The 27,582-nt window shown below is 43.5% G+C and overlaps 1 protein-coding gene across 1 annotated transcript in view; it reads left to right on the forward strand.

Moving 5' to 3' along the window:
- Positions 1-1,075: 1,075 nt before the first annotated feature.
- Positions 1,076-27,582, forward strand: part of SPPL2A (signal peptide peptidase like 2A) — a 57,218-nt gene continuing 30,711 nt past the window's right edge. Inside the window, exons 1-5 of the mRNA XM_065411943.1 lie at positions 1,076-1,138; positions 7,016-7,135; positions 10,803-10,988; positions 11,784-11,873; positions 19,320-19,453. Coding sequence (XP_065268015.1) covers positions 1,076-1,138; positions 7,016-7,135; positions 10,803-10,988; positions 11,784-11,873; positions 19,320-19,453 — 593 coding nt within the window. The remainder of the gene's footprint in view (positions 1,139-7,015; positions 7,136-10,802; positions 10,989-11,783; positions 11,874-19,319; positions 19,454-27,582) is intronic.

Raw genomic sequence — 27,582 nt, forward strand, 5'->3', positions numbered from 1 at the left:
CTTTCTGCTCTGTCCTTGGCAGGAAAAGGAGTAAACACAGAGATCAGTCGCCCACGAAGAAACCATTGGAATATGCCATTATCCGTGTAGGGATATAGAGTTACAAACTTATTCTTTAAAAATTAAAGCTGAGAATGTCATGTTCTTACTTGAGTGCTGGCACTTTAAAAAAAGCATCAAACAGGAGGAGACAGAGCTATGGTGTGGAGTGGGAGGCACATCAGCTGTTTCCCTAATTACAGGAGGAGAGTATAGAGACAGCAGTAAAGGAAGGAGCCTCCAGAAGGGAGCAAAGTGTGGAAGGTAGTACAGAAAGCCCAGCCTGAGTGTATATGTGTTTGAGGGGGCAGTGAAGGCCACCTGCAAGCTCAGCAACAGGCAGGGGGTCCTATGTTTGGCAACAGAAACTGAAGCCATCACACAAGCCCTTTGCATGCTCTGCATGCTCCTTGTTTAATGTTGCAGCAGCAACACTCCAAAGGGATGCTGCAGTTGTCAGAAGAGGGAAACACTCAATTGGGAGTAGCAAGCAGGATGGGGGGGGCTGGCCTTGTCCAGGGCCTTAGAAATGCAATGCAGCAGCCAAACCCTTTGCTGGAGGGCAATAGGGACAACAGTTCTGCCCTGGTTCACCAAGGACCGGCCCCGTCATCCCCACCCTCGTCGCCTAAAAGCTTTGTCCTGAGTTGGGGGGGCACAGCAGGGCTAGGACCGTGCGGGGCCTCGCTCCCCTGCTGGGCAAGGCATGCTCAGGGCAGCCCGACGCTACGGGGATGGGCGCGCTCGACATGCAGACGGGCGGGCAGAGCGGGACGAGGGCTGGCTGCCGGACAGAACCTGCCCAGGAGCAGGAGGAGGAGGCTGGCCGTGCTCCCGGAAGCGGGGGAAGGGCGGTCACATGTCCGCGCTGGCAGCCCCCTCCTACCCAGCCGGCTGAAGAGGAAGTGCCGCGCGCTCGGGGGGGAGCTCAGTTGGCGGCGCTGTGCAGGTTCCGTGTGCGGGCGGTGGCGGGTCCGGGAAGGCCGCTGGCGGAGGGTGAACCGGTGCCGGCAGCTGCCCCGGCGGGCGGAGGAGGATGATCAGGATGAGGCGCGCCTGGCTGCTGTGGGCCGCTCTCTGGGCCCTGCTGCTTCCGCGGGTAAGGGGCTGCTGTGCGGGCGCTGCTGGGCCGCCTGCCCCTGCGATCGTGGGGAGGGTAGTCGGAGGGGCCGGCAGGGTACTAGGGGGTGAGCCGGAGCGGAGGTGGGGGCTGTGGGGGAGAACTGGGGCGGGGGCCGCCAGGGTGCTGTGGGGAGGAGAGAGGGGAGCAAGGGCTGTGGGAGAGAAGTGGGGGGGCTGAAGTTGTGGGGAAGGGGAAACGAGAGTCGGCAGGGGGGTAAGAGTTGGACCTGTGGGGGGTAGGCCGGTAGGGGGCTGTGGGGAAGGGGGGCGAGAGCCGGCAGGGGGTTTTTTGGGGGGGGAGGAGCTGGGGTGGTGGTGAGGGCACCGGCAGGGGGCTGTGGGAAGAGGGGGGCGAGGGCTGTGGGAGAGAGCTGGAGCTGTAGGGGGAGGCGAGGGCCGGTGTAGTGGCAGGGAAGGGGGGGGGGGGCAAGGGCTGGCAGGGGATGTGGGAAAGGGGGGGGGCGAGAGTCGGCAGGGGACTGGGGGCGAGGACTGTGGGAGAGAGGTAGAGCTGTGGGGCGTGAGGGCTGGCGAGGGGGTTGTGGATTGAAGCTGGGCGGGGGGTGAGGGCCGACAGGGGGCTGTGGGAAGAGCGGAGGGGGGTGCGAGGGCTGGGGGGGGGCAAGGGCTAGCAGGGGGCTGTGAGGGGAGATGCAGTGTGGGGCTGGGGTGGTAGACCGGGGGGGGGGGTGGCATGATGTCACGTTGAGGAGAGGTTGGTTGGCATCATATGGAGGGTGGTTGAGTTCACAGTGCTGGACTGTGCAGTGTGAGCTGCAGGTCACAATTGCAAGACTGTGGAGTAGGGTGATGAGGTGGTAGTGGACATGGGTCCTAGTCATGTGGGCTGGCGTGAATGGGTTTGGGTGTAGGGCTGCTTGTGTGAGCTAATATGACTCTGTGTCAATTCTGCTGTGTGCAAAAGGTGTCTTTCTATCCCAGCTGGTGAACTGGTTGTGATGAGAACCAGTCATTTTCTCCCCTGTTGGGAACTCTGCTCACTTTCAGAACCAAACTCAATCACAGCTTGTTTTGTTGAAGATCTGAAATGTCTGTCTGAAAAAGATGGATTGGCTCTTTTGGGTTTTCCAGTTCCTATCCAGGATCAGAAGTAAAACTGCTTTAAACATTATGACAGAGGCCATCCTGGTAGTATTTCTAGCTGGGCCTGAATTGTCAGGGTATTTCCAGTCCAACTCTGCAGACTAAAGGTCAGAAAAATGTCAGATAAATATGCAAACTTTCAGATGCTTCCTAACCTCACACCCGATCTTTTGAGGTCCATTCTATCCATAGGTCAGTGCTGATTGGCCTCCTCCAACAGGAGGTAACTTTTTATAAACATACCTATTGTTGCTACTTATCAGCTCCACAGCGGGCACCTTAGTATAGCTGGTGTTTTAAGTACAGTGTTGTATTGACATGCTCTTAGTAGGATTATGCAACATGCTTAAAACACTGGTGGTCACCTAGAGCCTGTATACATTAACAATGAAACTATGGCTACTGCTAATGGAAGTTAAATGGTGATAGCAGTGTTGGGAACGTTTAGCAAAACAATGTAGTGTAGTGTTGAAGAACAAGTGATCATTTGTTTAGAAAAAAGATTACTACTTATGAAAAATTAGCACTGCAACTTTCATAACACCATATTTATTTATACCTCTCTCATTCATACACAAGAAAGTTCCAATAATGGAAGGGGCTAATGTGAAAGCCTCTAGTTCTTGCTGCTCAGACTCGCTCCTGTCTCCATTTGAAGTAAGATGATCAATATTATGACTTTTAATTGCCAGCAGTTTATATTTTTAGATGAATGGGCTTAGTTTAAGAGGTAAAGATTGGCATTTCTTTTGCTTATTATAAATCATTAAATAACTCTTCAAAATCTGTCTTAACTTTATCTAGTAACTGAAGCACTGTACATTTAAAATACTAACAAACTGTGGCTATTTTCACACTTTGCTTTGTGAGCAGATGTTCACTCTCAGAGCCTGATAAAATGGGTTGCTTTTAATAAGAATTTTTGCCATTCAAACAGGACAGACCTAGAACTCTGAAACAACTACACAGGAGCACCTCTTGCTTTTTTTCTCCTTTTATCCCAAGGTCTCGTTTGCTATACGAGATGGTTAATGCCTTTCAAAGAAGATCACAGAGAAATACAAGCTATTAGTGAACTTCCTATATACATGGCAGGCATCAAATTCCAAGCGTCTCTTTTTCTACCTCTCTCTTTGGTTATTAATATTGCTTAAGTCTATACCTGGCAGATAACAAAAACAAATCTAAAACCTACAACAGGGCTCACCGACTCCTTTTGCTCTATTAATTCATTCCTGATGTTAAGGTAAGTGCCTCTTTCAAGAAGAGTCAAGATGACCAGCTTTAAATTATGGCATAATTTCCCTTAGTTCCCAGTCAATTACTTTCTTCTGGCAACACCTAACTGAAACAAGAAATGACACCTTTTCTTTCATTAGTCACCTTCTAGATATAATTTTTTTTAATTATAGATCTTTATCTGGAACATGGAAAAGAAATGTTACATATTTCCTTTATTGTGGACAAATTCATTTAGTGCCTGACTATTTTATGAGTCTGCATTTGTTTTATATTTAATCAAGTATGTATCAAACTGGGAAATTAAGAATTTAACTTAAAAAAAAAAAAAGGCTTTTAAGTATTTATAATAAATATAGTTTCAGAATCCATCCTCTAATGTGTCCCTCCAACAATCTTGCCAAAAGACTGTTGGCAAGAATTGTGAATAATATATTCATTTTTAAAAAACGTAATTATAGGAATTGCCATACAATAACATGTCCACAGCTGGAGTTCTTCTTTGTCTCTGTCAGTTAGTGGCCAGCTTTGAGAAATACAGGTGAAAAGTGCTATATCAGAAAATTATTATGAAATTTGGTTACTGACCACTTTCAGAAATCAGTTTTCAGACGTTAGCATCTTAATTTTTCTTCTGTGCCTGCACACACACACAAGGATTACATCATGGTATAAACTATAAAATCCTGTCTTTAAAATCAGGATGGATAAAAATCAATGATTTAAAAAAAATAAAAAAAATCTGATTTTTTTTTTTTCTTTAAATCAGATTTTTTTGATATAGCTCAAAGATATCTCATTATGGAATAGGGATTATAAATTCTAATTCTGTAGTATGAGACAATATATTCATGTAATGTTTAAAAAAAGTTTTGTAAATGAGTTCCAATAGTTCATGGGTTAGGGACCCAATCTCATGGGGCTCCAGGAGCTTCTGTATAGATTATTTAGGTTAATGTTTCTGTCTTCCTAATGGGACTCAGTGCTCAGTCTAGAACAGGGGTGGACAAACTTTTTGGCCCGAGGGCCACATCTGGGAATAGAAATTGTATGGCGGGCCATGAATGCTCAGAAAATTGGGGTTGGGGTGTAGGAGAGGGTGAGGGCTCTGGTTGGGGGTGCAGGCTCTGGGGTGGGGCCAGAAATGAGGAGTTCAGGGTGCAGGAGGGGGCTTCAGGCTGGGGAAGGGGAGTGGGGTGTGGGAAGGGATGCAGGCTCTGGTTGGGGGTGCAGGCTCTGGGTTGGGGCTGGGGATCAGGGGTGAGGGGTTCAGAGGGTGGGAGGGGGATCAGGGCTAGGGGAGGGGTTGGGGCATGGGGAGAGGCTCAGGGGTGCAGGCTCCAGGCGGTGCTTACCTCAAGAGGCTCCCGGAAGCAGTGGCATGTCCCTTCTCTGGCTCCTACGTGGAGGCACAGCCAGGTGACTCTGCACGCTGCCCCGTCCGCAGGCACCGCCCCTGCAGCTCCCATTGGTGCGTCAGAGTGGGGGGCATGCCGCAGCTTCCAGGAGTCTCATGGAGCAGCCCCCAACCCTGCTCCCCGGTTGGAGCGTCGAAGGGGGGTCATGCGGCTGTTTCTGGGAGCCGTGTGGAGCAGCCGCCAACCCTGCTCCCCGGCTGGAGTGCTGGAGCGGGGCAAGCCTCAAACCCCGCTCCCCAGCGGGAGCTCGAGGGCCGGCTTAGAACGGCTGATGGGCCGGATCCGGCCCGCGGGCCATAGTTTGCCCACCCCTGGTCTAGAAGATACCATCAAAGATGCTTAGTTTTGCAGTTCTCAAACTGTGGATTTGTGTCTCCAGAGATAACATGCTTGTTAACAGCAAAAATGTTTTTAAATAAATAAATATATAGAGGTGAGAAATAACAGACCTCAACCCTACTGTTCCTCTGCAAATTTGTGTACACAGAGTCAATCCCTTATCTCTCTCTAAAAGTGCAAAGTTTCAAAAAGTTTCAAAAGCTTGAATGTTTAACTAAATTCAAAAATTCATATGCTGGTTTTGTTAAAATATTATATGTTTGCTGTTGAAGAAAAAAATCAAGAATACATAACGTTGTTGTTTTAGTTAAATAAAACAATTTAAATGTCTGTCTAGTGATCTCCTAATACAGCATGGAAAGAAAATCCTCCAAATATTATTGATTAACCTGTTGAATTGGAGATAGTTCACCTCCCAATGACTTCATAAGTATCTGCTTCAATTACCTTTGGTAAATGAAATAACCAAACAATCATTCATTTTCTGATATAGCTGTAAAACTCATCTGAAAAGTTTTCAAAATAAATCACCTTAAAAATGTATAGTGTACACTTTCTAAAAATGAAACCTACATCTATCTCTGAGTTGTGAAGAATATGTATTAAGGTTATAACAACAAACAAGCATGCACTTTTATGTAGAAATCCATGATTAAATCGAGTCTTCCTGACTAGTGATTTAAATCAAATCCACCCTGTATAAAATATAGCTTCTTTGATTTACAGGTGCCCAAATAATTTGCAACCAAGTATTCCCACAATTTAGAATTAAGTTTAAAATTTAAATCAAATATGGGGTGCTGTGTTTATCCTCCCTTCTCTCCCATCCCACAAAAAAAAGAAAAGAAAAACACCCCCAAACCAACCAGCAAACCAAAACTTCCAGGCCAAGACTGAATCTTTAGAATTGCTGTCAAGTATCAGAGGGGTAGCCGTGTTAGTCTGAATCTATAAAAAGCAACAGAGGGTTCTGTGGCACCTTTAAGACTAACAGAAGTATTGGGAGCATAAGCTTTCGTGGGTAAGAACCTCACTTCTTCAGATGCATCTGACTTGCATCTGAAGAAGTGAGGTTCTTACCCACGAAAGCTTATGCTCCCAATACTTCTGTTAGTCTTAAAGGTGCCACAGGACCCTCTGTTGCTTTTTAGAATTACTGTAACTCCAGGAAAAACATAAGGCTTAATCATACATCTACTGCTCACAAAAGTAAATTTATATGAGCATTCCCAGTGAGGACTATGCACATGAGAGAAGGTATTTAAGATGGGGGCCCATGACTTGTAATATAAATTTGTACACCACATCCCCTATGCTGGCTATATCAGTTGTGTTTTTAAAAACCTTTTTTCCCCCAGTTTAAAGGGAATGTAAAATCTTGTGTTTAGAATGTAAGAATGCTTTCCTGGAGGTTTCTGTCTCTTTAGGTTGCTCTTCACTGTGTGTGTGTGTGTGTGTGAGTAAGTGTGTGTGTGTGTAAGTAAGTAAGTAAGATGAATATGCTGCATCTGAAATGTACTTGAGCATCACTGTTTCCTTGCTATGATTAGCCAGGCAAACTCTGATCAGTTTTCCACTTTTCTACCTGCATTCCAGAATCAAAACCAAGTTGTCAAGGTTAATCTTGTTACCTGTTCCATTTCTTTTTTTTGGATATTGAAACTTTTAAGTTGTCCTATTCTTATTTAGAAGAATATTATTTGTCCACTGATAGTGTAAACTGTGTTGTCTAATGCAGAAACTTCATATTGTAGGTAAATGCACAGGAGGGAATCCTGCATGCTTCTGGAAATGGGATACCCCCATTAACAAAGGATTACTGCATAAGTTACAATCCTTCATGGGTATCTCTTCCAAATACCCTGGATAACATTGTAAGTAGTTATGTAGCTATACTGTCTAAGAATTATAAAACCAAGAATAGTTTTGGATCAAGTGGAATTTCTAGGAGAAATTACTGAGTAAAATCAATGCTATGTTAAATGTATACCCCAAATTAAAAAACAGAGGACCAAAAAAGTGCCACCGTGGCTAAACAACTAAGAAACGGTTAGAGGCAAAAAGGCATCCTTTAAAAATTGGAAGCTAAATCCTATTGAGGAAAATAGAAAGGAACATAAACTCTGGCAAGTCAAGTTTAAAGGTATAATTAGGAAGGCCAAAAAAAGATTTGAAGAGCAACTAGCCAAAGACTCAAAAATGAACATAAAAAAATTTAAGTACATCAGAAGCAGGAAGCTCGCTAAACAATCAGTGGGGCCACTGGACGATCGAGTTGTTAAAGGAGCACTCAAGGAAGATAAAATCATTGCAGAGAAACTAAATATGCTTTGCATCAGTCTTCACTGCAGAGGATGTGGGGGAGATTCCCACACCTGAGCCATTCTTTTTAGGTGACAAATCTGAGGACCTGTCCCAGACTGAGATGTCATTAGAGGTGGTTTTGGAACAAATTGATAAATTTAACAGTAGTAAATCACCAGGACCAGATGATATTCACCCTGAAGGAACTCAAATATGAAATTGCAGAACTACTAACTGTGGTATGTAACCTATCATGTAAATCAGTTTCTGTCCCAGATGCCTAGAGGATAGCTAATGTGACCACCAATTTTTAAAAAAGGTTCCACAGGCGATCCCAGCAATTACAGGCTGGTAAGCCTAACTTCAGTACCAGCCAAACTGGTTGAAACTGTAGTAAAGAACAGAATTATCAAACACTTAGATGAACACAATTTGTTGGGCAAAAGTCAATATGGCTTTTGTAAAGGGAAATCATGCCTCACCCATCTATTAGAATTCTTTGAGGGAGTCAACAAACGTGGACAAGGGTGATCCAGTGGATATAGCGTACTTAGACTTTCAGAAAGCCTTTGACAATGTCCCTCACCAAAGGCTCTTAAGCAAATTAAGCAGTCATGGGATAAGAGGGAAGGTCTTCTCATGGATCAGTAACTGATTAAAAGATAGGAAACCAAGGATAGGGATAAATGGTCAGTTTTCATAACGGAGAGAGGTAAATAGTGGTATCCCCTAGGGGTCTGTGCTGGGACCAATACTGATCAACATATTCATAAATTATCTGAAAAGGGGGTAAACAATGAGATGGCAAAATTTGCAGATGATACAAAATTACTCAAGATAGTTAAGTCCAAAGCAGACTGCAAAGCGTTACAAAGGGATCTCACAAAACTGGGTAACTGGGCAACAAAATGACAGATGAAATTGATAAATGCAAAGTAATGCACATTGGAAAACATAATCTGTACTAGACATACAAAATGATGGGGTCTAAATTAGCTGTTACCACTCAAGAAACAGATCTTGGAGTCTAGTTCTCTGAAAACATCTGCTCAATATGCAGTGGCAGTCAAAAAAGCTAACAGAATATTAAGAACCATTAGGAAAGAGACAGATAAGACAGAAAATATCATAATGCCTCTATATAAATTCATGGTATACCCACATCTTGAATACTGCATGCAAATCTGGTTGCCTCATCTCAAGAAAGATATATTGGAATTGGAAAAGGAACAGAGAAGGGCAACTAAAATGATTAGGGGTATGGAACAGCTTCTGTATGAGGAGAGATTAAAAAGACTGGGACTTCAGCTTGGAGAAGAAAAAAGAACTAGATAAGTTCCTGGAGGATAGATCCATCAATAGCTATTAGCCAGGATGGGCAGGGCTGCAACACCATGCTCTGAGTGTCCCTACCTTCTGTTCGCCAGGAGCTGGGAGTGGGCAACAGGGGATGGATCATTTGATGATTACCTGTTCTGTTCATTCCCTCTGGGGCACCTGTCACTGGCAACTGTCCGAAGATAGGATACTGGGCTAGGTGGACCATTGGTCTGACCCAGTATGGCCGTTCTTATGTTCTATGTTCTCATTAGGATAACTTCTAAATGGGTGCCACTGCTTATTTGCTGTCAAAAGTAATCATAAAAAAGAATTTTTTAAATTTAGCACTGAATATATATTTAAGAGCCCAACTTCCACAATACCCCAAATGATACTGTCATGCTGTTTAGACACCAAATTTTAATGTTTTTAAAAAACCTTTCAAAGCCTAATATTGAAATGCATTAATGAAAGTTGAGAGAAATAAAAATCAGCAAAGTTTCATGTTTAGATTTAAACACTCATCTACTCCCCAAGTGTTCATAACTCTGATATTTTAGTATCAAGTCAGTTCTTGGCAAAAAAAAAAAGTTTAAATGGTTATAAAAGAAAGTGTAATTGACTTTTGTTGTTTTCCAGACTGAATGAATCTCAAAAAAATAAATGTCAAAATGGAGAAAAATGAACTAGATTTTAAAAATATTTTAGTTAAGTGTTCTTGGAGACACTTTGAGTGAAGTGATTTTGTATGTAATACACCGTATTTTAGAACGTGATCTGTTTAAAACAAGAATTGCCAATATTGATCAGCATGTGCATTTGGGTAAAATATTAAAATATATATGTTAAAATATATTTAATTGCAAATGGGTTTTCAGGTGGCAGTATTTTAATGATTATTTGGAATTTATATCGCCATGCCTTACTCTTGGTCAAAACTTCTCCTTGAGCCAAGATTAGAAAAATCCCACATATACATGTTAAAGCGGTTTTTTTTCCTTTCCTTTTGCTACCCTTGATGTGATTGGTAAATGCTATAGGTTTGGAAATAATCAAGAGAAATATTCTTTCCCTTGATTGGCTTGCTAAACCCAGGGTTGTGAGTTCAATCCTTGAGGGGGCCATTTAGGGATCTGGGGCAAAAATCTGGGGATTAGTCCTGGTTTGGACTAGATGACTTCCTGAGGTCCCTTCCAACCCTGATATTCTATGATTCATAAACAAGGCTGACTCTGTACAAAACCAGAGGAAGTGTAACAGCCATTTTTCTGTCAAGGACCTACTGTGGCCAAACATAACTTGACTAGCCAAAGAAAACAGCTTGTTTTTTTAAATAGGACTTAATAAATGTTTTTAAAACTAAAATTAAATATACAGAAAAATTATTTAAACTACTAGTACTTTGTTTTAGGGCTAGCCTACTGTCTTGGTGTGAGTGTTGCAAGAGAACCAGAATTTGGATATGTATCTGAGTCACTGCTTCTTTGGCTGGTGAAACTCGTGTATGACATAGTTGGATTCTTTAGAGAGTTGCTGTCTGCTGCTCATCATAAACATATTCTGAAGACTAGTTTACAGAGTAGCATTGGCCTTGGAATAGGCTGTAAAACGTTTGACTGGTTCAGAAATCTCAAATATACTTAGTTGCTTATTTCTATACTTTTAAATTGTTTTTGTGATCTTGGTATTGCGATGAACCCACATGAACATGTCCCAGAAAGTTTATTCCTCTTCCCCTACTGATTTCCTATTTTGAGTCCACATTGCTGAGTCAACTATCCCATTATATTTCTTAGTAGGTCTATTTACTCCCTGTAAATAAATGTTTTTGTGTTTATAAATAAATGGGAGAAACCATATTGGAAACTAATTTTTGATTTTTAGTTTTAACTTTTATATAACTTTTGATTTTTGTAGGCTTCCAGTAGTTTGGAGAACTTGACCTCCAAAGTGTTCTGCAGTAATTCTGAAGTTCCTTCTACTCTTGTAATAAAGGACAAGGCAGTTGTAGTGATGAGGGGAAACTGCACATTTGTGGATAAAGCGAGAACTGCTCAAAGTCATGGTGCTAAAATACTGCTGATTGCCAGTAAAACTGGTCTAGTAAGTTCTAACATTCTATGGCTTAATCTTTGTTAAAGTGACATTGTTTTAGTTGCATTTATTGTATTTTGACCTCTGTGGTCGTCTATTTTATATACTCAAACTACTAGATGAAAAGGGTTATCTTTGTTGTTTTCTACTAATTTTAGTTGCATAATCTTTTAAGTGAAAATTTTACATTTTATTAAGCATTAATATAATCCAGTACCTGTACACAATCATTGCTACAGAAAACAAAATCACTAAAAATATCAACTAATACGGAAGAACAAAAAGAGAAAAATTGACAGTAACAACTGCAAGATAAGAACAGTTCTTTTAGATCATGTCTTATCACTTTGCCAGACATGCATGTCCTATTTTTCTTGCTCTTTTAAAATATTGGATATCTTTTTATGTACATTATTCTTGCATTTGCAGTTTGCGCAAATACATTTCTATACAGCAAAATACAATATTAATAGTATATCATCATTGGTAATTGTTACTTTAAAAAAAACTGAGTTAAACTTGTTCTAAAAGGTGGGTTATCAGAGTCAAACTATTGAGTTTTGATTATCTACATCAAAGCATAAAACATTTACCAGAACATCTCTGGGTCTACAATGTCAGCCTTTCAGTGTCTGTAGCATAGTTTTCCTTAAAATGTCTGAGAGTTTTTCTCTGTAGCCTTGAATCGTGTCTGCTGATTTTTGTTTGTGAACATAAATACTGGCATTCAGAGGATATTCTGCATATAGAGTTGTGTTCTGCAAATATGCTATCAAGTCCTCTCATATAGGTTTTTTGTTTTAGTCTTCTCTTTCAGGTAACAAGACTGATGTACAAAATGTAACCATTCCAGTTGCTCTTGTAAGATATAATGATATAATGGATATGCAGCAGGTAAGTGACTGATACAAATCATAAATGATTACAGTATTTTATAAAATTTTTTCATAATTACATTTATGGTCTATCATTATATGATGATCTGCCCCAATATTTTTATCAGGTAGTGCCCAGTTAGGCATGCATATTATATTTTTTCCTTGATTCAAGTGTTTAGACAATATCTGTCTTCTATCTTCATTTTCAGAGAAAGGGGATTGAGATTTCAGTCATGAAAGCATTAACTCGCTCTTTGACTCTTTCAGGCTAATCTGTAAGAGTGTTCCTTCAGCTTATAGTATAGAGCAGACTTTATTTCAGTTGTCCACTTGTTCATGCACGGTGATCTGTTTTTACACTTTATTGAAATGTACAGATTAGAAAAAGACTGACACTGAATTAGAAGAGAATATAGAACTGAAAACGTCATGACCAATAGCCAGCAACTCTTCCTTTTGACATATGGGATGCTGTATAGGACAAAACAAACATTACATGTGAATTACTTTTATTATAGTGTGACAATGCAATATATAATACTAATGTTCCAATAACAGATAGAAGTTGACTTTTCTTTCATGTTATATACAACCTTGATTATCTGAAGCTCAGTAATTCAAAACAAGGTAATTTTCCTGAGTTCTATTAACTGCATCAAAAGTTACTTCAGATTTCCAAATGTATTCAATGCCCCTGTGATGTTCAGATATTTGAGATTATATTTTTCTGAAATTTGTGATTATTTCTTGAATAGAAAGTAAAATAATCATCAGTATGTTGCTAGCACACTCCATTCATTCGCTATTGAATCCTCCCTTCCTCATCTCCACTGGCAACTCCACTGTACAGTAACTCCTCACTTAAAGTCGTCCCGGTTAATGTAGTTTCGTTGTTACGTTGCTGATCAATTAGAGAACATGCTCGTTTAAAGTTGCACAGTGCTCCAATGTCTGGCAGCCGCCTGCTTTGTCCACTGCTTGCAGGAAGAGCAGCCCGTTGGAGCTTGCTGGTGGGGGCTTGGAACCAGGGTGGACTGGCAGCCCCCCTATCAGCTCCCCGTTCCCCTAAGTTCCCTGTGTGGCAGCCACCTATCAATTGCTGGCAGTTCAGCTGTCCCTCCCCCCACTGCCATGTGCTGCTCCTGCCCTCTGCCTTGGAGCTGCTCTCTGGAGCCTCCTGCTTGCTGTGTGGGGGGGAAAGGAGGGCTAATGTCAGGGTGTCCCCCTCCTTCCTGCTCCTGCATCCCGCTTACCCCATTTCCAAAGAGCAGGGGGGACACATGACAGGGCTCAGGACGGAGGGAGCTTGCTGGCAGGAGCTGCTGTCTCAACTTGCTGATCTATTTAAAAAGGCAGTGTACTTAGAGTAGGGTCAGCGTACTTAAAGGGGCAATGCGCATCTCTCTCTCTGACACACTGTGTGTGTCTCTGTCTCCGTCTGTCATGCTGTCTCCCCTCCTCCATTCATGCTGCCTTGTAGAGTATGAGGCTACATTAAAAACAATGTGTTAAGCCTTGAGGGCTCAGCCGATTGCTAGTTCATCATTTAGCAGTAAGGCATTCCCCGAGGAATATCCCACCCTCTGACTTCACCACCTCAGCCAAGCTTCACAATCATCATCGCTGTGTACCAGTATTAACATGTTTGTTTAAAACTTGTACTCTGTGTGTGTGTGTGTGTGTGTGTGTGTGTGTGTGTGTGTGTGTATATATATATATATATATATATATAATTTATTTATTTCCCTGGAACCTAACCCCTCCTATTTACATTCATTCTTATGGGGAAATTGGATTTGCTTAACATCGTTTCGCTTCAAGTCACATTTTTCAGGAACATAACTACAACGTTAAGCAAGGAGTTACTGTATTCCCTGTGGCCAAACTTGCTTGTCATGTTCGGTTCCTTGTTCTTCTCCCGCATCCAGGCTATTCACAAATCTGTTAGCTCTTCCTCTGCATCATCTCTGATATCTGTCTTTCCTTCTGTGTTCCCACTGTAGAATTTCTTTTCCATGCCATGGTTATGTTTTACCTTGATTACTGCAGCTTCCTCCTTTTGTGTCTGCTTGGTTTTGTACAGTGCAGATTACTTTGACAGCACTAAATATATTATAGTGGACTAACAGGTACATGGGCCAGGTGTACAACTTCTCAAGTTGTTTAAGGGGTCAAGAAGTAGTATCATCCCTCCTTGGCGTGCCTAGTGTACTCCCACAGCATGAATTATAGGATGCTTCCAGGTCTATGTCTCCTGCATCGCAGTGGGAAATGCTGTTATCCCACTATATCAATTCATTATAAGTATATAGTGTTACAGTTTCAGGGTAACAGCACCTCAGACCCATGCTGTGGTCTGCTCTATGGCTGCCCCCTTAGGTCTCAGGCTTCTGTCACCTCTCACTGGGCAGGGACCTGTGCCCTATCCCCTCAGATCTGGAATTTAGGCTGCAGTCCCCCTGCAATTCACTGTGATTATCCCAGCAGGTCTGACCTAGCTCAGCACCTGCAGTACACTCTCTTTCTCTAGGAGCAATGAGAGTGGCCAAACCAGTTTTCACAGAGCACAGTACACTTATTTTAGGACAAAACCGTTACACAGAAAACCTATAACAAAACAATAAACAGTGTAAACACATATTGAGTTTACCAGAGGCTGCCCAACTTCCATGTGGGGATGTAGTAGGTCAAAGTCCTTCAAACCCTTTGAGTAGGGTTTGCCCCCTTCGTTAAAGGTTTATGTCCATTGTTGGATCAAAATCAGGGCTGCTTAGTCAGTTCAGGCTAATGCTTTACATGGTTTTGGGGCCTTTGTTTCCCAGACCTCCTGAAACAGGTAAAACTAGTCAGTGCCCCTTTCCTTAAGCAGCGAAGCTTCAGCAGCTGGATATCTACATAACAGCATTGGGATTTTGCATTAATCACCCTCTAGTAATTCCAGATTCCACAATGTGACACTTCCTGGGTTACCCAAGGTTGTGAGGCACCTTGCTACCACCTGCCCTTAGTGTGAGGAAACCGTGTACGTGTTTGCCAGGGATCAGCTGTTTGACCCTCACAGCCCCAGCAACACAAGTGTTCTCAACCCATGTGGGCTCCGCTGTCTGTCATGCACACCAACATGCTATAGGTACACTCCAACCCCCGAGTCCTTCAAGCATCTCCCTATGGTGTTCAGGCCCTTACCCTGGACACTCACAGAATTACCAGGCCTGCTGTTCCCAAGGGAACAGTACTCCACAGCCAGGGCCGGCTCCAGCTTTTTTGCCGCCCCAAGCAGCGAAGGGGGGGGGAGAGGGAAGATAACGCCGCGATTGGCGGCACTTCGGCGGCAGCTCTACCGCGCTGCTTCATTCTTTGGCGGCAATTCGGTGGCCGGTCCTTCCCTCCGAGAGGCACTGAGGGACTTGCCGCCGAAGACCCGGATGTGCCGCCCCTTTCCATTGGCCGCCCCAAGCACCTGCTTCCTCCGCTGGTGTCTGGAGCCGGCCCTGTCCACAGCTTACTAGTTGCACCTTAGAACAAAGCTCTGCTCAATATACAGCACTTAACTTGTAATTTTCTTTATTTATAAACAAGTCGTTTTTTTTTTGTTTTTTTTTTTTAACAAAGAACAGAGATTGATATGGTAGCAAACAGAAATATTCCAAATATTCTTGTATGGAAAGGGTTCCATATAAGAGAAAATCATAACAAGCATTCTAAAGCCTAAACTCAACTAACAAGATGCCTTCTTGTCTAATACGATACTGCTTAACCTAAAGTCCTTGTTACAGTATGACCAGGATGGCCAAGATCCTTCTTTCATGAGGCCAAGCACACTGGCAGCCTGCCTCCCCCTGGTGAAGGATAACTTGGGCTTGATCTGCTTCCCAGATGTAGTTCTAAAAAATCATTGTCTTTAATCCCAAATGGGGTAACCCCTGCTGTTTTTGTTTTTTACTGCTGTGCCTGCAATCTGTTGACTAGCATTTTGCTCAGTCTATAAATGGGCGTCCATTGTGAACCATACAATACTCAGTTTGCACATGACCAGCCAGAGAAAGAGAAGCTTTCCTCTCTTTCCAGCTCCCTGATGGCAGTGCGTGGATCACCTTTTGGTGACCTGCATTAACTCACAAACTTAGAGCATAATTGTTAGTGTGTATATATACATAACTCCTCACATATTTGCTGAACATACATCTCACAATGATTATGATGACAAGTATGACACAGGCTTTCGTTGGAGACCTTACATGACGTTATATAGTGAACTAGTATGTAGATCTCAGACGCTGTAACCTTTATTCCCTCCCGTGCCCTCTGCCAATTGCCACAAAACAGTCCCTGAGTCTCCTATGGGAAACTCAACCAGGAACATATCACACTTATTGATACAAAAGTTTTTAAAATATTCATAGACCTATGTCATTTGGAACATCTCAGTATAATAGTTTTTGAAATGTTAATGCTTCCAAGTCTGGCTCTCAAAAATGTAGATAACATTTTTAAAGTTGAAAAAATAGTCTCAAAGTTATGCCTATGTTGGGGGAGATGGGACAGATATGACCATAGAGAGAGGGTTGCTAGGGTGCCCGACCAGAATCTTAGCAGGACACACAGGTGTATTTCCTGGATGGTATGTCTGCCATTACCTTTTACAATTTCAAGTTTCACCTACTTATATAATAAACATTCTCACAAAAAGCAGGCATGCATGATTCACAGATCTGTATGGCACCATTTGACGACCATCCCATGTATTTTCTTTCTTTAGAACCTATGGGATGGATCTGCAGGGGGAGCTTTCATGCACTCCTGCTTGCCCTGGTCACCCCAAAACCTTTGGGTGAGAACTTGAGACTTGGTCCTCGCACTTCCAGCTCCCATGAAGCTTTCAGGGAGTGAAGATGCTAACCCTTTGTTCCTCAAAGTGTCAGCTGCTCCCATGATGGGTTGGGGATTCCCCACCCACACTTTCTTGGCATAGCCTAGGAAGCAATTCTTTGGAGAGAAGGGGGAACTACGTCAGATCTGGCTCCCTGTGAAGTGGCTCTTAACCACACGCTGCTTTTAACAGCCAAGGGATCCCAAGTCGTGGGCAAGGGTATCTTCAATCCTCCCCCATAGCCAAATTCATTTATCTGCCTCACAACCTCAGAAATCAGGCCAGGGGAGTCCTGTAGTATAACCTCATTCTCTGGGGGGGGGAAAGAGTATTGATCTTGATCTCTCACTCCACTGGGTTGGCCTTTTGTTCCTACACCAAGATGAGGCGAGCAGTGTTTTCTTCTCCACCTTGCTCAGAGCACTTACATTTTCACAGATCATTGGGCAGTCACAGACTCTGGAAAGAAAATTCCCCTTCCCAGGTCCTGGCTGTAGTAACCTCTGCAATATCCCAGGCAGCTGTTTTACACTTTACTTGAGTGGGTGACATAGTTTTGGCAGTGCTCTTTAGCTGCCTCAGTGTCCCACTTTCAGCTGAAGACTTAGCCACCACTGTTCTGTCTCAGGGTCCCTTGTATGGATGGGCAGAGAATGATCCCCCTCGCCTGGGCTCCAGGTCTCAGAGAATTTACCTTGGCTGTCACTCTCCCCACCTCCTAGTATCAGGTATTTGTTTGGCTGTGCTGGGAAGGTGATTTGAGCTTAACGGGGCTTCCTCTATGTTACAGTTAGGAGTTAATTGACACCCCCCTCCCTTCTCTCAGCCCCTCCACTTGCATAGTCACTGACACCCTTACCTGCATGATTACAGATAGCTGTCAGCACTTGATACAGGCCTGATACAGTACCTGATACAGGCCTGTAGCTTTTACAAGGAGAAGGGGAGTGGGCTTTGTTTGAAAATTAGTGTCATTTCCAAGAAGCAGACCAAAAATAGTATCCTTTCATACTCCTACAGCCAGCACTCCTGACCCTTCCTGGGGCTGTACAGAAATCTGTGCTGCAGGTAGAGTGGAGGCTTTTACACCAGGAACTCTAGACCAGATTTCACAGCCTTTCAGCGTTTCAGGGGCTTTCACTACTTGGGTTTTAATTATGGTCCCGGTGGTCTCAGAATGTCTTTCCATTAATTTTCACCTTCCTTTCCCACTGGGAACCGGATGGATCTGCACCAAGGAGGGTCAGCAGGACATGGGTGCAGTGATTTGAGGTGTATGCACGTCAGCATGCACATCATATGGAACAAGTGAACCGTTCCACTGAACTCGCTCCCTCTGGAGATTGAGTTACCCAATTAACTGTAAGGTTGGAGTGCAGGATGGCTTTGCAGGACTGCACTGGGTCTCAGTAGTCGGATTAGGAAATCCCTTGCAGTTTGTCACAGATGACATTGCTTTTCCACATCTGCCCCAGGATTTCCTCTGAGGTGGCCTCTCTGCCTTGGAGCAGGTCCTCCCCTTTGAGTATGGGTCTCTGCTTGGGCCCAATCCAGGCTCTGTGATCCAGTTCCATCCCTATTAAGTTTTCTATCACTCCCAGGCTGACCATTGGCTAATGGTCTGCCATTTTCCCTGCTAAACACCATTTTCTAGGGCTTTTGTCTACTAACCATGATTTTAGGCCAGGGGAGGTCAGTTTAAACTTTCACAATTAGGCTTTTTTACGTAGTTTATAATCTTTATAGTCCTCTCTGTCTATATGGGTGAAAGCATCTAAGGTAGTGGTGGGCAACCTGCGGCCCATCAGGATAATCCGCTTACCCACTTTCTGGATTCTTCTAGGGATGCTCCCTCAGGTCTTAAGCCTCTAGCCATTACTTCTCTCGGGTCAGGGCCATCGTCTGTCTCCCATCAGAACAGAGATGTAGGCTCTAGTCTTCCTGAAATACACTGTGATTATCCCAGAAAGTCTGATGTAGCTCAGCACCTGCAGTTAACTCTCTCCAGGAACAATGACAGAGTTACCAGTTATCAGACAGGTTTCACAGAGAACTGTACACTTATTTTCGGACATAAACATTGCAGAGAAAATATGTAGGGTGTGAAGCTTCAGCAGCTGGGTATCTGTATAACAGCACTGCATTAACCACCTCAAGTGATTTTTGCATTTACCACTCTCTAGTGATTCCAGATTTCACAGGAAACCCAACCATAGAGCCAGGAACACACACATACACGTAACTTACTGATACAAAGGTCTATAAATATTCTATGGACCCCATATTGTTTAGTGTGTCTTAATAAAAAGTCTTTGACGTTTTCATGCTTCTGAGGTCTAACTCACAAAAATGCAGATAACATTTATAAAGTTGCTACAATAGTCCCCAAGTTATATCTCTGTTTGTCATATCTGTCACGTAGAGTACATCTTCATACATCGTAGGTAGGTAAAATTGACACACTCTGACCCAGTTTGCAGCAGAAGGTGAAGATAACATCTGATTTTTAAAAACAGGATAAGCACTGCATACTCTGCCTGTCATAAAGAGCCTATGCTGTTATATGTAACTGATACATTTATCATTTTTCAGGCCCTTGGAGCTAGGGTTAATGTGACACTCTATTCACCATCTTTGCCAGAGTTTGACTACAGTATGGTTGTCATCTTTCTAATTGCTGTGCTCACTGTGGCGCTGGGAGGCTACTGGAGTGGAGTATCAGAGCTGTAAGTTCCATTAAACCATATAATCTATTAAGCAATGTAAAATGCAGATCTAAATATCTGGTGCTAGTGGTAATGGATATGAGAGGAAGGATGGATGGCCCAGCTGTTGGGGCATCAGCCTGAGGTTTGGGAGACTGAGGTTCAATCCCTGTTCTGCCACAGATTTCCTGTGAGACCTTGGGCAATCATGGTCTCCCTGTGGCTAGTTTCTCCATTTGTAGAATGGGGATAGTAGTACTTCTCTACTTCAGAGGTTTTGTGAGAATAAATACATTAAAGATTGGGAGGTGCTCAGATACACATGGCAATGGGGACTATATAAATGCATAGGACATTAAGAAATCTGCCACTTTTAGATATTGGCTTTAGCTTTTTATCTCTTTCACTTCAAAAATATAATTCACCTAATGTAGCGCTCTCCCAGGAACACTGGCAGGATAAAGTCCTATCCAGTTCTTTAAAAAAATGATGATTCCCACACTAAAGAATTGGGCTAAGTTCAAAAAGAGAGAAGTCCTGAACTACTAAAAGGCATAAATCTAGCAAATAAATTAATGACATTGAAAGTGAAAGCCAGTAGAGAGAATAAGCCAGTGTAAGAATATCCCCATACTGTTATGACACCTGATCACCACAATTTCATCTGCATTCATTGCTCGCCATCAAGAAAGGCTGGCATGTCAGTTTATATTTTTTTAAAAACTGCATTAGGCATAAATAAATAACATTCTGCATAATCTTGAGAGTCCATTAAATGGTGCAAACCTTGTATATCTAGAAATGAGGCATAAAGCATGTGTAAGTTGACAATAAACACTTCAAAGGAAACTAGGATAGCCATTCATGCTTCAAAGGGGGAAATTCGCTGTGTAATTGAAGGTGGAGGAAAATAAAATTTTGAATAGTCTTTTAAATCCTGTTCATGTACAGGATAGGGTGTGAATAAGTGTTTTGATTTGTCACAGCTGGCCAAATCCCCATGCAGGGGAAGGAGGTAATTAATTATGTTTCTGTGAAGAAAATGTAAGAATACTAGGAAATTTGAAAAGACAGAGACTTCATATTAACCTTTGTGAGTGACTACAAAAACTTCATCCATCTAACTGCAGTAAAAATTATTCTATTTTTACAGAGGGGAAACCCAGTAGGTACTCATAGTGTAGTAGGAAGCCTTTTCTTAAACAAAGCCCCTATGCCAGATAAACAGCTACTGCGTCTATGGAATGCAGTATTTCACTACCTCTACACTGATGGTGACACTGGCCAGACGAGCTAATGTGATCCTTGTCTGTATAAAACAGAAATCTCAAGCAGGAGTAAGGAGGTTACATTACTTGCCTTTGGCACTGGTGTAATTGTTGCTGGAATACTGTGTCCAGTTCTGGTGTCTATAACTCAAGAGGGGTGCGGATAAACTGGGAAGGGTTCAGAGAAGAGCCAAGAGAATGATTAAAGGATTGGAAAATGTGCCTTATAGCGATAGACTCTAAGAGCTCAGTCTGCTTATCTTAACAAAGAGAAGGTTAAGCTTGATTACCATCTAATAAGTACCTGCATGGGGATCAAAGATTGATAATAGAGGGCTCTTCGGTCTCACAGACAAAGGTATAAGAAGATCTAATAGCTGGACGCTGAGGCTGCACACATTCAGGCTATAAATAAGGCACAATTTTTTAACAGTGATGGTAATTAACCACTGGAACAACTTAACCAAGAATTGTGGTAGGTTACCCATCATGGGCATCTTTAAAAACAAGATTGGATGCTTTCCTAAAAGGATATGTTCTAGTTCAAATAGGAATTAGTTTGGGGGAGTTCTATGGCATGTGTTATGCTGGAGGTGAGAGTAGATGATCATGGTGGTCCCTTCTGGTTTTATAATCTATGAATGTGTGTTTACTTCATGCTGAAAATAAACATATAGTGCCCGTCTATAAAAAGGGAAATAAAAACAACCCAGGAAACTACAGACCAGTCAGTTTAACTTCTGTGCCAGGGAAGATAATGGAGCAAGTAATTAAGGAAATCATCTGCAAACACTTGAAGGTGGTAAGGTGATAGGGAATAGTCAGCATGGATTTGTAAAGAACAAATCATGTCAGACCAATCTGATAGGTTTATTTGATAGGATAACGAGTCTTGTGGATAAGGGAGAAGCGGATGATGTGGTATACCTAGACTTTAGTAAGGCATTTGATACGGTCTTGCATGATATTCTTATCGATAAACTAGGCAAATACAATTTAGAAGGGGCTACTATAAGGTGGGTGCATAACTGGCTGGATTACCATACTCAGAGAGTAGTTATTAATGGTTCCCAATCCTGCTGGAAAGGTATAACAAGTGGGGTTCCGCAGGGGTCTGTTTTGGGACCGGTTCTGTTCAATATCTTCATCAACGACTTAGATATTGGCATAGAAAGTACGCTTATTAAGTTTGCAGATGATACCAAACTGGGAGGGATTGCAACTGCTTTGGAGGATAGGGTCATAATTCAAAATGATCTGGACAAATTGGAGAAATGGTCTGAAGTAAACAGGATGAAGTTTAATAAAGACAAATGCAAAGTGCTCCACTTGGGAAGGAACAATCAGTTTCACACTAGGAAAGAGTACGGCAGAAAGGGATCTAGAGGTTATAGGGGACCGCAAGCTAAATATGAATCAACAGTGTGATGCTGTTGCAAAAAAAGCAAACAAGATTCTGGGATGCATTAACAGGTGTGTTGTGAGCAAGACACGAGAAGTCATTCTTCCGCTCTACTCTGCACTGGTTAGGCCTCAACTGGAGTATTGTGTCCAGTTCTGGGCACCGCATTTCAAGAAAGATGTGGAGAAATTGGAGAGGGGACAGAGAAGAGCAACAAGAATGATTAAAGGTCTAGAGAACGTGACCTATGAAGGAAGGCTGAAAGAATTGGGTTTGTTTAGTTTGGAAAAGAGAAGACTGAGAGGGGACATGATAGCAGTTTTCAGGTATCTAAAAGGGTGTCATAAGGAGGAGGGAGAAAACTTGTTCACCTTAGCCTCTAAGGATAGAACAAGAAGCAATGGGCTTAAACTGCAGCAAGGGAGGTCTAGGTTGGACATTAGGAAAAAGTTCCTAACTGTCAGGGTGGTTAAACACTGGAATAAATTGCCTAGGGAGGTTGTGGAATCTCCATCTCTGGAGGTATTTAAGAGTAGGTTAGATAAATGTCTATCAGGGATGGTCTAGACAGTATTTGGTCCTGCCATGAGGGCAGGGGACTGGACTCGATGACCTCTCGAGGTCCCTTCCAGCCCTAGAATCTATGAATTAATTCAATATGGCTTAGTGGGGTTTTTCCTTCAGGTTTTTTCCCCCCTCTTCAATCACTTCTTCACTTGGGCTCAGTTTAAATCCAATCTTACCTGTTGATGAGTCCATATCCTATACAGCTGGAAGCATAAACCAGACCTCAGGTCTTCCATACTCTATCTCATAGTTTAGGCGGAGAGCATTAGGCTAAGATGGGCATATACCCCTGGGTCTGTGCTTCAGCAAGGGAGTGGTGGAAGAGAATTGGCTGAAGTTTTTCTCTTTTGTTGGAATCAGACTGAGAGAAATCACTCCCCCCTGCTGTTCCTTTTTAGAGTGGAGCAAAATAGTATCCCATTGAAGGCAGTATGCATATAGCAGATGTTGGTGTCTTTGTGTAAAGACTTGTATGAAAAATGAAAGCCCGCAGCTGGGAGAGCAGAGACATTGAGAGTGTGTGGACAGTGCTTGTCTTCATGGAGAGAGCAGTCATTTATCTAGGAGTTGGGGATGAATGCTTCTGGGAAACAGGTATGCAAGGCAGTGTTTCCTGGGAGAGAGTGGGTCTCTCTCTGGAAGTAAAATGTGTAGTTAGTGTCTCTGCATGGGGAGAAAGTCACTAGATACTGCTGTCATTGGAGACAAAAGAGAAACTGGCCACCAGCAGCCTTTTTTTACTTCTCTCTTCAGAAATCTTCCTAAGCAGAGGCTTGTGGCATGCACCAGCCCATGTGCCTCTTGTTCCTCTTTGGCATATACTTCCATATCAGTAACATTGGGGGTTTCCCTTATCTGCCCATCTGGGTGGGTTTTTTAGCCACATTTAAGAATAACTGTGATGTGACACAATTCTTGGAGAAAGGATAGCTCTATAAATAGAATTGAGTTACCAGTTAGACGATTATGTTGCCAAATAAACTATAACTGGATTTTTGTTTACATATTTTAATATCTCTGCTATCCTCCCCTCCTTCTGCCCCAAGTCCTACTTACTCTACAGTTTGTGCTCTCCCACACCCTCCTCTTTCAGCCCCCTCCACTCCTCTGCCCTGGCTTCTTCCCTGTCCACTCTGAGCACCTCACTAGGTACTTGCTGACCTGAGCCCTTTCCAGATCCTGCAGTCAATTACTCCCCTAACCCTCCAAACTTCTGTCCCCTCGATCCCGCACTACACCCAGCCTCTAAACTGCTTCTGTCCCCCCGGGAGTCGTCTTGAGAGGAGGGGCCTTGACAACCCTTTCCCCACTACAGGCTTCTGGGGTGACTGGCTGGCCTGTGCCCCATCTTCTTTCTTCAGGGTAGCTGCCAAGGAGAGCCACTGCCCCTCAATTTGATGAGATACCACTATCCGGGGAGGCATAGTGTCTGTCTGCTGGTCCAGTGCATCTGGCTCCCACACTTAGCCAGCTGAGCTCCACAAGCCAGCCTTTTAAAGGCAGAGGCGGAAAGCCACATCCACAGCAGGCTGGGGATTCCCTTGGGAGGTGGCCCATAGATGAGCAGAGGGAATTCTCTGACACTAAGGCCTGGTCTACACTTGGGGGGGGAGGGGGGAGGGTCGATCTAAGTTACGCAACTTACGAATAACGTAGCTGAAGTGGACGTACTTAGATCGACTTACCGTGGTGACTTCACTACGGTGAGTCGACTGCTGCCGCTCCCCCGCCGACTCTGCCTGCGCCTCTCGCTGAGCTGGAGTACAGGAGTCGACAGGAGAGCGCTCGGGGATAGATCACTGTCCACCGATCTGGCCGGTAGTGAAGACATACCCTAAGAAAAGGATTTGAAAGGGGCTTGAATGAGGGCTTCCTGCAGGATTAGGGCAAGGCCCACAAAAAGGTAAGGGGGGACTAATTTCCTTTTGGGGGAAAGGGGTGGCAGTTAGGGGTGCACTTAGTGCGGAATAAGGGCATGTCTACACTTAAAACGTTACAGCAGCACACCTGCAGCTGTGCCGTTGTACTGCTTCAGTGTAGACACTGCCTATGCCAATGAGAGGGGTTTGCCATCAGCGCAGGTAATCTACTGCCCAAAGAGGTGGTAGCTAAATTGATGGAAGAATTCTTCTGTCAACCTAGCACTGTATGTCGGGGGTTAGGTTGGCATAGCTATGTCTCTCAGGAGTGTGGATTTTCCCCTGAGAGAAGCTGGGGAAATGGAAAGTGGAAACAGCTTTTTTTTTGGCGGGCGGGTGAGGGGGAAGTGGAGCCACATGTTGTATGCAGGACTCGGACTATATTCAAAGTGTCAAAAATCCATCCAATAAAATACACCTCTACCCCGATATAACGCGACCCGATATAACACAAATTCAGATATAATGCAGTAAATCAGTGCTTCGGGGGGGGCGGTGCTGCGCACTCTGGTGGATCAAAGTGAGTTTGATATAATGCAGTTTCACCTATAATGCAGTAAGATTTTTTGGCTCCCGAGGACAGCATTATATCGGGGTAGAGGTGTCACTTCATTTATCGGGAAACCTATGAAGCTAATGTGTCTTTAAGAAACGTGTTAAAATCTGCACATCCTGAAAATATGCTTCTCCAGATTTGTAAGCCACTAACTTAAAACCAATCCTCACAGGAAGTATGTAATACACCTAGGAAATTCTTTTTCCTGTTGATTTTGTAAGATAACTATTGCCTTTTCAGCATGTCAGCATTTGTAGATACATTGGCCTTGGGATTGGGGGGAGTGTGATGTCTGACAGGGAAAGTTTCACAAGCGTCCCATACCATGAGAGAGGTAGTTTGCCTGTATGGTTAAAGGGTTTTAGTTATTTTGTTTGGTGCAACACTTCAACAGTTTCAGTGTGATTATTTCTTGTGGTAAGGGGTAAATATGGAGCACCTTTGTATTATAACCTTGAAGAAATGTTACGTTTAATGACACTGCTTTATTTCTCTTTCCCTCACTGTTTAATGTACTCAATGATTTTTGTGCCTCTGTCTTCACGAACAAGGTCAGCTCCCAGACTACTGCACTGGGCAGCACAGTATGGGGAGAAGGTGAACAGCCCTCTGTGGAGAAAGAAGTGGTTCGGGACTATTTAGAAAAACTGGACGTGCACAAGTCCATGGGGCCGGATGCGCTGCATCCGAGGGTGCTAAAGGAGTTGGCGGATGAGATTGCAGAGCCATTAGCCATTATTTTTGAAAACTCATGGCGATCGGGGGAGGTCCCGGATGACTGGAAAAAGGCTAATGTAGTGCCCATCTTTAAAAAAGGGAAGAAGGAGGATCCGGGGAACTACAGGCCAGTCAGCCTCACCTCAGTCCCTGGAAAAATCATGGAGCAAGTCCTCAAGGAATCAATTCTGAAGCACTTAGAGGAGAGGAAAGTGATCAGGAACAGTCAGCATGGATTCACCAAGGGGAAGTCGTGCCTGACTAACCTAATTGCCTTCTATGATGAGATAACTGGCTCTGTGGATGAGGGGAAAGCAGTGGATGTGTTATTCCTTGACTTTAGCAAAGCTTTTGATACGGTCTCCCACAGTATTCTTGCCGCCAAGTTAAAGTAGTATGGGCTGGATGAATGGACTGTAAGGTGGATAGAAAGCTGGCTAGATCGTCGGGCTCAACGGGTAGTGATCAATGGCTCCATGTCTAGTTGGCAGCCGGTTTCAAGCGGAGTGCCCCAAGGGTCGGTCCTGGGGCCGGTTTTGTTTAATATCTTTATTAATGATCTGGAGGATGGTGTGGACTGCACTCTCAGCAAGTTTGCAGATGATACTAAACTGGGAGGCATGGTAGATACACTAGAGGGTAGGGATCGGATACAGAGGGACCTAGACAAATTAGAGGATTGGGCCAAAAGAAACCTGATGAGGTTCAACAAGGACAAGTGCAGAGTCCTGCACTTAGGATGGAAGAATCCCATGCACTGCTACAGACTAGGGACCGAATGGCTGGGTAGCAGTTCTGCAGAAAAGGACCTAGGGGTCACAGTGGACGAGAAACTGGATATGAGTCAACAGTGTGCTCTTGTTGCCAAGAAGGCTAACGGCATTTTGGGCTGTATAAGTAGGGGCATTGCCAGCAGATCGAGGAACGTGATCGTTCCCCTTTATTCGACATTGGTGAGGCCTCATCTGGAATACTGTGTCCAGTTTTGGGCCCCACACTACAAGAAGGATGTAGAAAAATTGGAAAGAGTCCAGCGGAGGGCAACAAAAATGATTAGGGGTCTGGAGCACATGACTTATGAGGAGAGGCTGAGGGAACTGGGATTGTTTAGTCTCCAGAAGAGAAGAATGAGGGGGGATTTGATAGCTGCTTTCAACTACCTGAGGGGGGGTTCCAAAGAGGATGGAGTTCGGCTGTTCTCAGTGGTGGCAGATGACAGAACAAGGAGCAATGGTCTCAAGTTGCAGTGGGGGAGGTTTAGGTTGGATATTAGGAAAAACTTTTTCACTAGGAGGGTGGTGAAGCACTGGAATGCGTTACCTAGGGAGGTGGTGGAGTCTCCTTCTTTGGAGGTTTTTAAGGCCCGGCTTGACAAAGCCCTGGCTGGGATGATTTAGTTGGGAATTGGTCCTGCTTTGAGCAGGGGGTTGGACTAGATGACCTCCTGAGGTCCCTTCCAACCCTGATATTCTATGAATTATGGACTGTAGAGGCAGAAAAACTGGTGGTTGACTGACTGGATTTTGCTGACAATAATGTTGTTGCAGACACTTAATGAGATGGAACAAGTTCCAAAACACTTACCGGATTTTGTGCCTGTCAGTGACAGATATATTTTCAGTGGTTTTGAGTTCTTGGGCTAAATTCACTGCTGACTTAATCAGGAAAACGTCACTAAAATCAGTGGGGCTGCTTTACACTAGAAAATTAGATTGACCCAG

The sequence above is a fragment of the Emys orbicularis genome, chromosome 10, assembly GCF_028017835.1.
Source record: "Emys orbicularis isolate rEmyOrb1 chromosome 10, rEmyOrb1.hap1, whole genome shotgun sequence".
NCBI classification, from domain to species: Eukaryota; Metazoa; Chordata; order Testudines; family Emydidae; genus Emys; species Emys orbicularis.